This window comes from Populus nigra, chromosome 1, assembly GCF_951802175.1.
Source record: "Populus nigra chromosome 1, ddPopNigr1.1, whole genome shotgun sequence".
In the NCBI taxonomy this organism is placed as follows: domain Eukaryota; kingdom Viridiplantae; phylum Streptophyta; class Magnoliopsida; order Malpighiales; family Salicaceae; genus Populus; species Populus nigra.
This window is the reverse complement of record NC_084852.1, coordinates 27,955,023-27,969,747: the sequence shown is the minus strand read 5'-3', so window position 1 is coordinate 27,969,747 and position 14,725 is coordinate 27,955,023. Positions and strand designations below refer to the sequence as shown.

Below are 14,725 nucleotides of genomic sequence, written 5' to 3'. Positions count from 1 at the left end.
GATTGTGTTTGGAATGCTAAATAAAGATGAATTTTTTTTTTAAATGATCAAAACAAGAAAATAAATCAAAATAAAAATTAATGGTTTTTTGACATGTTTTTACCTAGGTCATAGGTCAACTCAAGTTTTTTCTAGATCAAGCCGGGTCAATTTTTTCTTAAACCCAAACCTTTGTTATTGACTTATCAGTTTGATTGACCATCATAACCTGACTCGAAGGTCGACTAGGGATAAGGTTTGAATCACAAGTCTGGAGAGTTAACTTGGATTTTTTTTCGCATCAATAATAGGATAAAAGTGATTATTATTATAATTCTAGAACTCGATTTGGGGTTTCACTCGAGACAAGGCCTTGGGGTTTCACTCGAGACAAGGCCTGAGTCACGAGTCTAGTTGACTATTAACTTGAGTCAACATAAGAATAAAAATAGTTATTATCATAGTTTTAAAACTCAACTTAGAGATCGATCTAAAGCAAGGCCCAGGTCACAAGTTAGGAGGGTCAATGTAAGGATAAGAGTGATTATTATCATAGTTTTAAAACTCGATTAGGGGGTTGACCCGGGGTAAGTCACAGTTTAAGATGGTCAACTCGGGTTGATCCGGGTCAAAATAAAAAAACTCAACTCGAGGATCAACCTGAGGAAAAGCTCGGGTCACATATTGGAAAAGTCAACATGAGTTGATCTAATTTTTTTTAAAAAAATCAAAGCAACCTCCCGTGGATCAAAAAAAATCAAAAAAAATCAATGGATTTTATTATAATTTAAGTTATTATAATATTATTAATTTCAACATTTAATATAAACTAAAATGAAAAAAAAATAACATTTAATTAGTTTTTTAAAAATATATAAGTTTGATAGTAATATATATTAAAGGTAGAATAGACTTCTATATATTTTACCTTGGCCTTATATTTGAATACCTTTTTACATCTTGATTTAGTAAACAATATATGTTATAATCTATACTTCAAACATTGGACAAGATAAGAATATTAATGTCATTATAATGTGTTGTTTTATTTTATTCAATGTTTTCTAAGCACAAAATAAGATAAATTATCAAGTTCAATCTAATGTACACCAAACACAAGACATTATAATTATTTATCCAGTCCAGTCTTGTCCATTCCGATTATTATTTTCCAACATATCAAATGCTACTTTAGAGAATTTGTGTATTTCTATTGATTTATTCTTTTACAAAATTATTTAAACATTTTTATCTTGACATAGCAATTCTTATTCACACTTGCGATAAAAGAGACTGGATGCAAAGAGATGAGAGATGGAGATGATTGGTTAGCACATCTAAGCATTTAGATGATCATTGGATTGTATTTGGTTAGTGTTATATAACAAAAAAATATAAACATATTTGGAGATGTAAAAATAAATATCTCTAGAAACAATTTTAGAATTAATTTTTACTTTCAAAACAAGAACAAAGTTACAAAAAGACATGATATGAACCTCGAGGGTAAAAACTCATGAACCCACACACAAGAAAAAAAACAACTCAAGAAAGTTAAAATCATATTTAATGATAACATAAACTTGACTCAATGATTACCTGAATTAAAATACTAAAGTTATTAGAATGAAAGCCTCAGCCCAACAATTATTAGGAATTATGAATTGAAAGTATAAGGGAAAACACTATAAAGACAATTAATCCTTGATAAATTCAATGAAAAACCATAAGCAATCCTCACACAAGCACACAAAATAGTATTATGAAATCAAATTCCCTAAAAATATTTAAATACAAGTTAAGTAATCCTAGATAAAAGCATTCTAAACAAGACTTGATCTATCCATGATCAAAGAGCAAGGATATATCTACATTGTGCTTTGTCCTGATAGCATCACAGGACATTCTCTTTGCTATTGTTATGTCAAATTTTTTGGCTACCAACATGGGTGTAAGGAGAATAAGATTCAAAATGTGGTTATACTAAAGGGAGGTAGGTCTTTTCTTTGATTGTGTCCAAGGAAGATTGAGTTTTATAGAAGGTTTTTTTAGCCTTTAAATTTAGGTTTATCACCTATAAAAAATTTTAAAAATAAAAAATAAATTTCTTTTTCAATTTGCAAAAGAGGAGAAAAGAGCTGGATTGTCACTCGAAGAACATATAAAGTCATCTGAATGTGTTTACCTCACTACCCCCTCCTTGTTTCAGGTTAGGGTAATTTCAAAGGAGTAAAATAAGGATTAGACGGTCATGTTCTTATACAATGTAGGGCAATTTTGACAATTCAGCAGAATAAAAAGGGTTGAAACTAGAACTCAAAGATAGAAGGGTTTTTTTTTTTTAATCTATCTTGCCATGTGATTCTAAATTTGGAATGAAGCAGAATTTCTAATAATAATTTGCAGTTGTGGAAATAAATCTTGCTAATACATGATATTATCATTTGAGGCAATCACAATGCCCCACAAGTAATGTTTTCCTCAGTTCTGGAAACCTTTGCTCAAATTCTGCAATTTAAGATTCTGTCTAGTGATTCTTGATTGGTAATTAATCCACACTAATATGGTTAAGTAATAAGGATGCCCTACAGCAACATGCAAAATCTTTACCTACAAATATCGACCATACTCAACACCAAGACTAGGAATCATAATAGCAGACGTTTCTTGCTTATTAGAAATGAAGAACCTATCTCTCTTCCCAGTCTTCTCCATGCTTGTCTTGTTCTTCTCACTTGGTAATTTTCCTCTCACCCCTCCATTAATTTTCTATATCCCCTTTCAATCGATGGAAGCTAGTATATTAAATTTGGAGTTTTTGACAGACAGAATCCACGTTACTGCATGGTTTTTGATTCCGTATTCCTTGTAAATACGTGGTTTCTGGGTTACCAATCCTGGCGCTATTAAGCAATCTTTTTCTTATATATATATATATATAGTATTCTATACCTTTTGTTCTACTGATTCTTGATTTTTTTTTTTCAATGGATGATTATTGTTTAGGAGCAATTGGAGGAGAGGCAGTGACCTGCGGTTACAGTCCTATTAAAATTCTGAATTGCTCAACGCTGGCTTGTGTTCAGGAGTGCGTTGACAAATATGGTGGTTTTACCAATGGTGCATGCATCGGTATTGACAGTTGCTGTTGCAGAGTTATTTCACCATGAAAGGCAGCTCCTGTTGCTTGATTTTAATTGAGCTTAAATTCTATTGAATTTGGAATAAAATATTTCTTTACATTATCACACATTTTATTGAATAAAAATAGCTTTTTTCTTCAGGTTCAAGGGGTTGTCTAGTTGATCTTGAGCTATATAAGTTGGAGGAGCTAACCTCTGAATCGATCTAAAATGATATAGTTTCAAGATTTTTTAAAAACGTTCAAAATTAAATTTAACAATTAAATTTAAAATGTCGTAGACTAGATTTCAAGTTTGCACCGTTTGCTAATCCAACGGGAGCCAAATGCTATAAAACGAGCAAGTATATAAAAACAAATCGTGTTCAAAATAGAAGTGAAATTGAAGTAAGAAGACAAGAAATTCTCCTCACTTTAAGCAATTACGTCCTTCTTAATTTATACATGACACCTTCCCTTAGTAATTAATTGTATAAAACCTCGATAATATTAATAGAAAAATGCACGAGAAAATAGAAAAATCTCAAGTTTCCTGTACTTGCAAGATCAAGAAATCATATAGTTTTAAATATATGTATAATGCAATTTCTATTAATTCTCAAAAAGCTAATTTCCCTTGATTTTAATTATATGTATTAACAACTCCTATGCAGAGAATAGGTGCTATGAAGAGGGAATTTACTCTCACTCTACTAGTAACTCGAAAGAATTATATATATATATATAGACACACACACGCATATGCCTGGAAGGCTTTTCGATGCCTGTAACTTTTTTTTTTTTTCTAGTAGTAATTAATTAAGCGGACAAGACAAGAAATTCAGTCTTGAAAAATGGGGATGCTTGGGATAATATACGTTAGGAGATCATTATGGTTTGCAAATAAGGCTAATTAGTACAAAATCCCCTGAGAAATTGTTCAATTAAGGATAAACCCTTCACCTTCCAATCTCCTGATATGATTCCATCTACTTAGCTCCCTAGGAATAGGAATCACGTTAGGGGAGACAGTGGCTGGCAAGGCCTTATTACAGAACCTAATTGTATCATTTTCTGTCATGGGTTGGCATTTTATTAATGCAAGACACCTTACTCTGGTCATTCAAGGACAAGAGAGCAGAGGAGCTGGCTTCTAAAACACGAAAATGGCAAATATTCGGCGCCGTTTGGAATTGTCTTTAAAGCAGTGTTTTATTGTAATTTAATTTTTTATTTTTATTTAAAATTTATTTTTTATATGTTTAAGAATTTAATATATTAATATTAAAGATGTAATAAATTATTTTAATATAATTTAAAATAAAAAAACACCACCACGGAAGCATAACGACAAATAGTGTAAAACAGCAGGAACCTTTTCAACTAGCCTGAGTTTTTTTCTTTTTTTTATATGGGTGTTTGGGCCAGTTTACACGCACCACGACTCATTCCATGGTCCACTGAACACCCTACAAACCCAGTGAGCATGTAAGACACGATGAAGATAACAAGCATACACATGAAGACTCGAACCCAAAAACAATGAAAAAAGACAAGCCTCTCCCACCGCCTGACCAAGACTAGCCTGAGTTCTTACTTTTGGGTGTGGGTGGCTGTACACACCACCCAAATTCCAAATAGCCGTTGACAGCCAGAATCATGAGGTGTCAACACTGTTATTCTGAACCTAGCTGTTGATCGGTTGATGTTTTACCATAAATTTACCCGAGCCAAATTGCTATTTCACAGGCGAATGCAATACTTGCAGGTCATTCCTGCTGCCCTACTGGATGCCAGGAGGAAACACCCAACCACCACAGCTTGGATTTGACATTGCACAAGCAAGCACGAACATTTTCATACAGGTGGAATGAAATAAAAAAAAATTTACAAAATTTCAACAGACGCAAGTTAAACAGCACGACATTAAACAGGGAAATTCGTTTTAAACCTACTGGTTCAAAAGCATTATTTACAGAAAAAGACATGTCTTGTATATCACCATTTGCTACAAAAGGAGAAAAGTGTTGTATATGCCGCCTTCTTTCTGATCTTTCCGCATCCACAACTGCGATGCGTGCCTATTGATGTACACAAGTTGATTGGTTGGATTCTGCCAAAAAGTCTCAGATGGCCACACAAAAGAAGGGCCAACTATATCAACAGTAAAACATAACATCCTTGACATTTTCTTTGACGACTGGAAGAGATCGGGCCTCCGCACTCCTCCCAGTCGCACCAGTAGAACCACTGTCTGATGTTTCACCCTCAATGTAATACCGAGCCCTAAAAGCTGCCAAATGGGCGTAATATGCAGGGGGCACTGCATGATTTCACATGTAAAGTATTACCATTCTGAAGGAAATAATTAAATTACATGTAAAAATAAAAATTAAAAAAAAAACACTGAAAAAAAAAGAGGGGGAGATGATGGTCTCACCTATGGAAACAGACCGAGTGCATCTTGCATACCTGGAAAGAAAATTTAAAAAAAAAAATCAAGACTACCAAATTGTACAATGCAGAACAAACAAACTAATTCTTCTAAAAAGGATGCCAAAACATTACGTATAGCACAAATTGTTGGTGAGGGTTTGTAAGCCATCAGCAGTGAAGTTGTTTTCATCAAACAATACATGGTAGTGTGTAGGTCTGCTAGTTCCCTGCAAGTATAGATGCCGAAAAACAAGTCTTAATATTTTATTTTTTAATCGAGTTGGATGTCATATCCTAAACAGGATCACTTATTCATCATTTATTTGAACGTGTTGACTGTTGGCAGAATCTTTTACCTGAATTCCAGCGTGACTGTTAAGGTAGAAATCAAACTCTGTAGGGTGGCAAAATTTAGTGTCCACGACTGTGCCTAAAACAATTAAAAAAAAAAAACTCAGTTCTCAACAAAAAGACACCAAAACTGTTTGGGGAAGCAAAATTCAAAACCTGGTAGGATATTGCCACTCCTGTCAGTCAGATCTCGCTTGCTATGGTCAGCAGGAAAGAAGCGTGTATGATGCCGTTTCTGCACTACAACAAAGGTAACCGGAGGACAATATCCTTCTTCCAGGGTGCCACATGCCTAGAAAGATTTAAAATCATGCATATTAAAAGGCATAAGAGTTTTACTATTGACTACATTACAGGAAATAAAATATTGACTAGCTCATACACATGGTAAAATCGAATGCAATAATCATGCAAGTAGCACTAGCTGGCATAGCTTACTGGCAGTGAACCACAACCAGGAACAAACACCACAATCCACATAAATGAGAAAAGTTATGGATAGTGTGATCTGTACAACACAGTTAGCCTTCTCTTTGGACACACCACATAATAGCAAACACCATCAAATCTAACTTGACCCATCCAGCACCTTAAAACATGCATGGCCGACAAAGTATCAATAGACCACAGCTAGTTATCCTTAACCAGTAACACAATACCTCTCGTATCGCCTGCATCTCATGTAGCAGAACTTGGCTGAATTGGCCTTCACTTACACCATCTCTGTCAAATGAATTCATATGGTCTCAGCAATCTAACACAAAGGGTTACGACTTTTCTGTTATCCAATGTTAAAATTACCTATAGAATATAATTCTATGAGGTTTTTGGCCCGTTGATCTTCTGAATGCAATAAACAGCTCCCTGCAAATAGAGTCAAAATGATGGCAGTTATGAATCTTCCAAAAATTTCACATTGGGGGAAGGATGCATGTCAATTCCTTACCTGATCATTCCGCTGTGAACTAAACCCTTTTGTGGATCCTGATAATTTTTGTAAAGATCCTGAATAATTTCCTCGCGATGAGCCTGTGCAGAGACAAGTCCTCTATATTTGGTTACCTCTGGCCAGTCCATAGAAGCCACTACCTGCATCACCCCAACAAACTATTTAATACAATGAATAAAATGCAAAGGATGCATAATAGTCAACCTAACATGAAAATGATAATTAAATGATAAAATCCAGCTCAACATACTGCTGCAATCGACGGGCTAGAGTCTTCCCCTGGCTGTGGATGGGTCACATCAGCACCAAAAATAATAGTAGGAAGATCAGTAACGTTAGGAATTCTTCTTTGAATAGCATCATTTAACACAGTGTTTCGTCCACCAGCCTAGAAAGATTCAATCCTCAATTTAATACTTCATATGACTAAAAGAGTGTGAAGGAGGAAAAAAATAACAAAGGAAAATTAGCAAACCTTCACATTAATTTTGAGTGCAACATTTTCCAGGTATTGTTTGCTGAGCTTCTTTGCCTGCAGGGGCTGGCAGCATTGTGAAACTATTCCCAACTCAGTTTCACAAATACGTTTGATTTTCCCTACAAGCAAAAAAGAGCTTGTTTACAGGACAAACAACTCAGATTATGAATTTCAAATCATATTCTGTAACCAACCATAGGATCCACTAAAATCAGGTAGAATAATGATCAGCAGTTGAAGCTGTTTCCCCTTCTGATTTGCAAGTTTTGCAGTACATTTCTTATGAACATCATGAAGAGCCTTCTCAATAAGCCTGGAATCAGCTGAATGTATCTGAATAATGGGATCTGGGTTGAATTCCTAGCATTTTGTTCAAATCAACCCAGAGTCAATCTACCAAAATAGCAACAAAACCCATGGGAATAAAAATGGCAGAAAAAGAGTGAGGGATGAAGTCCAACCATTCCTTTGCTGTTGCACATATCCATTAATTGCCAACAAAATTCAAATGGCAAGTCTCTCTGCACTCTTGTAGAAAAGTTCACGCACGTCCAGAAATCAATTTTGCCACCATTCACCATTTTCTGCAAAACCATTATTATAGAAAGTCATCTCACCATTGAGTTCACTACATTTTTCACACTACAAACACGCACATCAACAGTACATGAGAAACACAATTTCACAGACTCCAACAAGTTAAGAAATCCCTTAAATACACAAACATAATGATGCAAGTTGGTTTTTGCTTTTGAAGCACATTCACCATTTTTTTCTATGCTAGAACTACAACTATTTTTCAAGCAGTAAAATCAATTCCAAGCAGTCTGGTAAATGTGGAATAACCAGTGAAACATTAACACTCAAACCCAAGCTTCCTCATTAGGCAAGCCTGTATCACAAATGATTTTGTTAACCATCACTTCACCTTGTTAATCATATTCCATTGTCCTAACTGTGGATCCACTCTAGTTTCTCGCCCTGTATCATGATATTTAAGCTGCAAGACCATAGTAAAAAGTGATGTTAATGCTGTTAATAATTAATTCATGACATGCGACATGAATCCAAAGCAGAATGCATAATTACCATGGGAGGGGGTAAAACTCGGGCATCAACCGATGTTAGTTCTTCTTTCACTTGAATACCAAATTCATTCCTTACAAGCACATTCCTACTATAATTGTTATGCCCAACCATCTACATGAGGATGGAGAGTGACTAGTTATAACTTATAAAGCCAAATATAAGGGGGGTAACATATATAAACGACAAAAATCAAGATTAGCAATGATAGAAACAAAGATGTCGAAGAAAGATTATTTGCCTCCTTAATGCTATTTTCCCTAGCAGAAGGGCGTTGACAGGTAGCTCTTAAAAGGGCAGTGACTTGTCTTTCATTTAGTTTCTTTGTGTATCGCTGTCCTCCAGCAATCTTACAGAGCTGCAATACGAAGAAAACCAAAATAAGCAACCCAATTCAGAGCCATATGCAGAGGTACAATAATCTTAGGGACCTCATCTAAAACAACAAACCTCCATGGGCAAATAAATGGGTTTCGCATCAGTTCCAGCTTGAAGGGGAGGCAAAGATGTATATTTCAGCCCAATATTGTATCTGTCCCAGAAATACTGATGGACAGAAACCTTTGTTTTCTTATCATCCAGAGTAAACCTACATGACACAAAATTGGTAGAAAGTTCAAGATGATAGGAGACTGAGAATCACAAACATAGTCTAATAACATTATTAATATCTTGTAACACAATTTTGTTTCTTAAGATTAAGCTAGCTTCAGGATCATTTTTAGTAGGTTTGGCCCCAAACAATAAAGACTAAAAACCTATGTTAGACAGACACGATAAATCAGCCACCACCATAAAAGTTACTAAATCCTTTCAAAGACAAATAATTGCTTCAGCTTTCAAAAGAATTTATGTAGACTCAGTTTTACACATTGTCAATAAAATTCAATAACATATTAAAACAACATCCCGAGTTATTTTCCTTACTTCTAAGGATTCTTAGGAATCTCAAAAATACAGAAACCTTATCAACAGTGTCCACAATAGTATTTACAAGCTTCAAAATCACAAGAACATCCGCATCCTTGTAATGTGAAGCCAGGAGACTTACATTGTCTTGTCTACTGGTAGATTAGATATGCCAGTAACCTTGAAGCTTCTGGCATTGTCCCTGTATGAAATTTCCACTTTGATTCCTCTTAAGGCCCTTTTCACCTGAAAGTTGCACCCGAAGATATATACAAGATACTTAAACTTCAATTTAGTAAAGGAGAAAAAATGCGGGTAATTCGCAAGAATGACTTTGTGCATTACAGTAAGCAATGAAGTTACCTTAACACGATCCTGATCAGAAAGAGGCCTTGACAAGTCTCTAAGATTGAAGTACTTGGCCACAAACTCAGTCACCAAAATTGGCTCATAAAAGGATCTGGCTGACACATCTGCAATACAAAAGTAAGATATTAGAGGGGTGAAGTTCTCAACAGAACTATAGTTAGAACAAGTATCAATGCATCAATTTTAGATAATCAAAATGAATGCAAGTAAATGAAGCTATACCAATATTTAAAGAGAGTCCCATTTGGGTTGGCCGAAGACTTTGATAATAACCTCTCCAGTATTCTATTCCATTACCAAGCTCGCCTTTTTTGCCCAAATCAAGTGAGAAGAATGACCTCCCAACAGTAACGTACCTAGTCAAACACACACAAAGGTGAAGAGAAAAGAAAAGGGAATTTACATTTTCTAAACAATTGAGTTGAATTACTTTTCTGATGGTGATGCTCTCAGAACAATGTCAAGGATTTGTATGGTTTCCTGTGGAACATCCTTTTGTCTGCCACTTAGGAATTCCTTTAAATGATGCATATCAACTTTGGATGCATATTTGATTGCCACGTTAAATTGACGTTCCTTTCTGCATATGAACCAATGGCTTGAGCAAGTTTGTTTTAAAACGAATACAGTAATCATAATCTTTTCGAACAAACAACAACCCAAAATCACATAGGCACGGTAGAATAGGAATTACTTGACAGAACTGGATGAACTAGCAGGATCATTCTTCTCAAACAACTTCACGACAAATTCCTTTGCTTCAAAAGGCAATGCCCCAGCAGTGTATAGACTTTTCCTGCCATCATAAGCTGGCATCCTATTGCCCAGGTGGGACTCACGATAAGAACGAACAAGCTGAGATATTACGTCTCTATTTACTTTCTTCGATGTAATTTCAGGAGTTATTGCCACCTAATCCAAAAACCAGGCCATCAATCAAAATTCTCAACGTCAAATAACTTTTTTAACCACAAAGAAAATGACTTACATAAAATAAACTAAAAGGTTTGTTATTGCTGAAACATGTTATCCACAAAAAACTAAAATAAAATAAAAATAAAGGGCAAAAACACCCCTACTGAAAATTATAATTAACAATATTTATATAAACCATTTCATTGTGGAAAAAAAAAACGAGAAATTCCAAAAAGAAAACAATAAATATAATAAAAAATCTAGAAAAGAAAAATATCGAAGTTAGCTATAGGGTCACTGCTAAAAAAATAACTGCTTTTAAAAACAGGTTCTTTATTTGTAGAAAAAAAATAAAGGAGCTAATACTATTAAACAAACACAAAACAATCCATATACGGTACTGAAACCCAACACAAAAGGTACGTATGTACATACACAAAACAATACGTATATTGGACGATAATTTACGTAATGAAAGAGGGAGGGAGTGTTACGTACATCGTAGTGAAAGAGATCTCTATCAGAAACCTCAACTACAAAATGATTTGCTCTAATCGTACATTTCCTTCCTATCCTTCCAAGTTGTGGCCGGGGCGGAGGCACAATGGCCTTTGATGATACAGGCACCGACCCTCCCGTCGCACTAGTACTTCCAAATGACAATTTTTTTGCGATCTCTTGACTCAGCTCCTCCATCGAAGCCGAACTCGAAGCCAAGGGCGGTGGCGCAGTCGAAGATGATGCCATTTCTTGGGGAGTTGATGAGGTGGACGGACCTGCGATTGCAGAAACGTAGCCGGATGCAGTAGGGGGGGGAGCACGAACAGGTGTTGGAGACGGAGCAGGAGTGAAGCCGCCTCTCCGGCCACGGCCTCTACCACGATCTCCACCACCACCGCGCTGAAAAGACGGTGACGGAGTTGAGGAGCCCTGGTCAGGGCGAGGTCCTGATGATCGCCGGCCACCACCACGGCGAGACATTGTTACTAAGCGGTCACGCTTTTGCAGAGAGAGAGAGAGAGAGAGAGGGAGTGAGAAGAGCTTTTTTTCAAACGAGGGAGTAGGGGGAGTGGCTGTGGCTTTATAAAAGGAAGGAACGAGGAAAACGGAGATACGTCTGCTGATGACGTGTGAGAGAGAGTGCGAGATGGGGGGAGTGGGGCTACCCGGAAGTATTAAAGTGCTAGTGATTGGCGGTTATTTTCATGACTGTTATGCCCTCCCTCGGTTTACGGGTATAAATTTCAGATGTGCCGTAGTGGCGGGGGAGGGGGGTATGGTTGGGAATGGTGGGTCACCGGTTAGTTTGGGGGCTTAGAGTAGTTTTTCTCATTGATAAAAATAATTTACAATCTGGCTCAATTAAAAAAATGAAAAAATAGTACAATTTAGGTATTTATGTTATTTAAAATAGCGTGATTGCACAGTTTAAACAGCATAATTTAGTTGTATTAGTTTGCAAAATAAATTAGAAAAGAGTGTGTGAAGTTAAATAAATTAGAAAAGAGTGCTGAAAATATATTAATATTGGAGCACTTGGTTATTATTTGGAAATAAAAAAGATTAAGATAATGAAAATAATAATGTGTTTAATTTATGAGAGGGAGACATAAATAACAAAATAATTTTATCCTTATAAAAATTTTAAAGTGAATTTTTATACTTAAAAAACAAAAAATATAAAGAGAATTTGTTTTGAAAACAATATTTTTTTTATTTTTTATCTCTAAAATATTACTGTAAAAAATTTATAATTTTATAATTGTCTAACTAGAATAAATAATAATAAAAATAATTATTAAATTACAATTTGGTCATGAGCAGGGGAAGATCAACGAAGTGCTCGAAAGATAAAATGAGAAAACAAAATAAGTTTGGTAAGGAAGACATCTCGCATCACCAACAGGGATGAAGTTGCAGGCCTCTTTTTGTCAAGACGGCAGAACCAGTGCCGCCATTCCAGTATACGGAGGGTGCTTTACCCGAGAAAACACAGAAACCGCAGGTCCTTCCACGTCTCTTTAAAATCCTCTTGACATGTCAGTATATAACAGCGAGTATATATGATCACGATAGAAAATGATGGTGCCGCTAAAGGAACAGGCGGCTGGTCGGGACAAAAACGAGGTAACCAAGTGAACCTCAATCTTTTGTTTCCGATTTCCATTCTATTTTTTAAAAAAAAAATTAGCTCATTTAAAAAATACTGAGAAATTAACAACAAATATTTTAAAAAATACCAAAATTAAAAAAAAACATAGTATATTAAAAAAAAGAAATATAATTTGACACAAACTTTAAAAGAAAAAAGAAGATAAAAAAATAACAAGAGACACACTAAGATCCTGTTTATTTTTACGTTTGAAAAGCGTTTTTTTTAATTTAAATCTTTTTTAAAATTAATTTTTTTAATATTTTCAGATCATTTTGATGCACTAATATTAAAAATAATTTTAAAAAATATTATTTTAATATAATTTAAAATAAAAAAATATTTTAAAAAATAATCACAACAACACTTTTAATCCAACTAAAATCTCCGACAAAAAAATTTTTATAATAATTAAAAATAATTTAATAATATTTCAATGAACATCGTTAAAGGCTATTAATAATGATAGGTGTGATTCATGCAATAACCTTTTCTAATATGTTTTTACATCTTATTTTAAAAAAATATTCTATAATTTTCAAGTATATATTTTTAAAAAAATACTGCACATAATAACTGCAGTATGTCCCTGACAACTATTTTCTAAAAAACAATTTGATATTTTATTTTTTATTTTTTTTGCCAAAACTACTTAACACGTGTCGAGAAGGAAAAAAAACCCCTTGTTTCCTAGGTTTCTTCAGGAGAACCCTTTTTTGTGGACCCTACATTATAGAAATATATGAAAACTGAGGGGACCCCACGTTAGAAAGAGGCCCACAAGGGGAGACTTTGACCATTCAATTTTGAGATGGAAATGACAAGGAAAGACGGTGACGAATAAAATTCAAAAGTAGTAAACTTCATCTCTATCCTTGCATAATCATTAAAGTCCACTTCTCCGTTCATATCTTAGAGATGTTTTTTTTTCTTTTTCTTTTTACTTTTCCTTTCTTTCTAGTTTTTTAAGATAACACTTTGACACAGCAGATAAAAGACACTAAAAATAAAAAATATTTATTTTTTATATTTTAAAATTATCATAAAAATATATTTATTTGACATCTCTTCTACTATTTCTTCAACTAAATATATTTATTTATTTTATTTTAACACAATAATTGCCCTAAAAGTTTTAACTATTATTTTCAAGCAATAACCATTAAATTATCCAATTTTATTTTTTTAAGGTTCTTATTCTAGATATATGTTCTGTTCTCCAACTTCTACTTTCGTACTCAGAATTCTATCTTTGTTCTTGTTCGAGACCGACAGCTTTGCTTAAGATCATCGTGCCCAGGAACAGGAGGATGCTAAAGAGGACTTGAGTGGAAGAAGCCAGGAGCTCCCTCGCATAAGATGCAAATGAAAAGGAGGGGACCATACTGCCTTTCGGTCGCTTAATCGTGTCAAACACCAAACCCCATGTAGCTTTTAAAGGAATACATCTGCAGTGAAATTCTTCTAGTATTACACTAAAATTATTCATCATTTTTTTATTTTTTTTAGCTTTACTTAGGAACTAAGAAAGCCTTCGTGGAGGTTAATTTGTTATTCTTGATCTATTTAAGAGCAACATTGTCTTTCTATTTTTTTTAATAGCAATAGTATCTTTAAAAAACAACCAATCATGAACTTTGGTTCGGGGCACATGCCAACTTTAAATTTATTTTAAAATTGAATTATGTTAGTATATTTACTATTAAAATTTGTTAGTCTTGATTTTAAAGACTTAATTGTTATTTTTTAATGGTTTTTCTTATTATTATTTGGTCCTATGAGCATTTTTGTTTTTTTATGATTTCAAGAACAGTTGAATTACTCAATTATATTTGTCATTTAAATTTATTAGCCTTAGCTTCAAGGACTTTGTTATAATTTCATATGGTTTTCTTTTTATTGTTGTTTAGTTATAGGGATATTTTTTTATTTTATACATGTAAAAAAAGGTTGTGCGACTAATGCCAGTGATTGAAATCA

General features: G+C 34.2%; 1 protein-coding gene across 1 annotated transcript; it reads right to left on the bottom strand.

Moving 5' to 3' along the window:
• Positions 1–4,971: 4,971 nt before the first annotated feature.
• On the bottom strand, positions 4,972–11,718 carry LOC133674885 (protein argonaute 5-like). The gene is made up of 22 exons (XM_062096182.1): positions 11,092–11,718; positions 10,373–10,590; positions 10,109–10,258; positions 9,901–10,034; positions 9,673–9,782; positions 9,452–9,555; positions 8,851–8,989; positions 8,642–8,758; positions 8,404–8,514; positions 8,243–8,314; positions 7,776–7,898; positions 7,509–7,674; positions 7,312–7,433; positions 7,087–7,224; positions 6,834–6,976; positions 6,689–6,751; positions 6,547–6,610; positions 6,044–6,179; positions 5,893–5,966; positions 5,669–5,763; positions 5,541–5,572; positions 4,972–5,423 (listed from the first exon to the last, which is right to left on the bottom strand). Exons 1-22 carry the CDS (start codon positions 11,572–11,574, stop codon positions 5,260–5,262), a joined length of 2,958 nt encoding a protein of 985 aa, XP_061952166.1. The 5' UTR covers positions 11,575–11,718; the 3' UTR covers positions 4,972–5,259.
• Between the last annotated feature and the right edge of the window lie 3,007 nt (positions 11,719–14,725).

Bases quoted from the DNA above. Each gene is read 5' to 3' on its own strand.
- LOC133674885 (XM_062096182.1), bottom strand. From the start codon at position 11,574: ATGTCTCGCCGTGGTGGTGGCCGGCGATCATCAGGACCTCGCCCTGAC. The intron at 9,783-9,900 runs GTATAGCTTCAT...TTTGTATTGCAG, and splicing joins GGGACTCTCTTTAAATATTG to ATGTGTCAGCCAGATCCTTT. The intron at 8,515-8,641 runs GCAAATAATCTT...ATCCTCATGTAG, and splicing joins GGGAAAATAGCATTAAGGAG to ATGGTTGGGCATAACAATTA.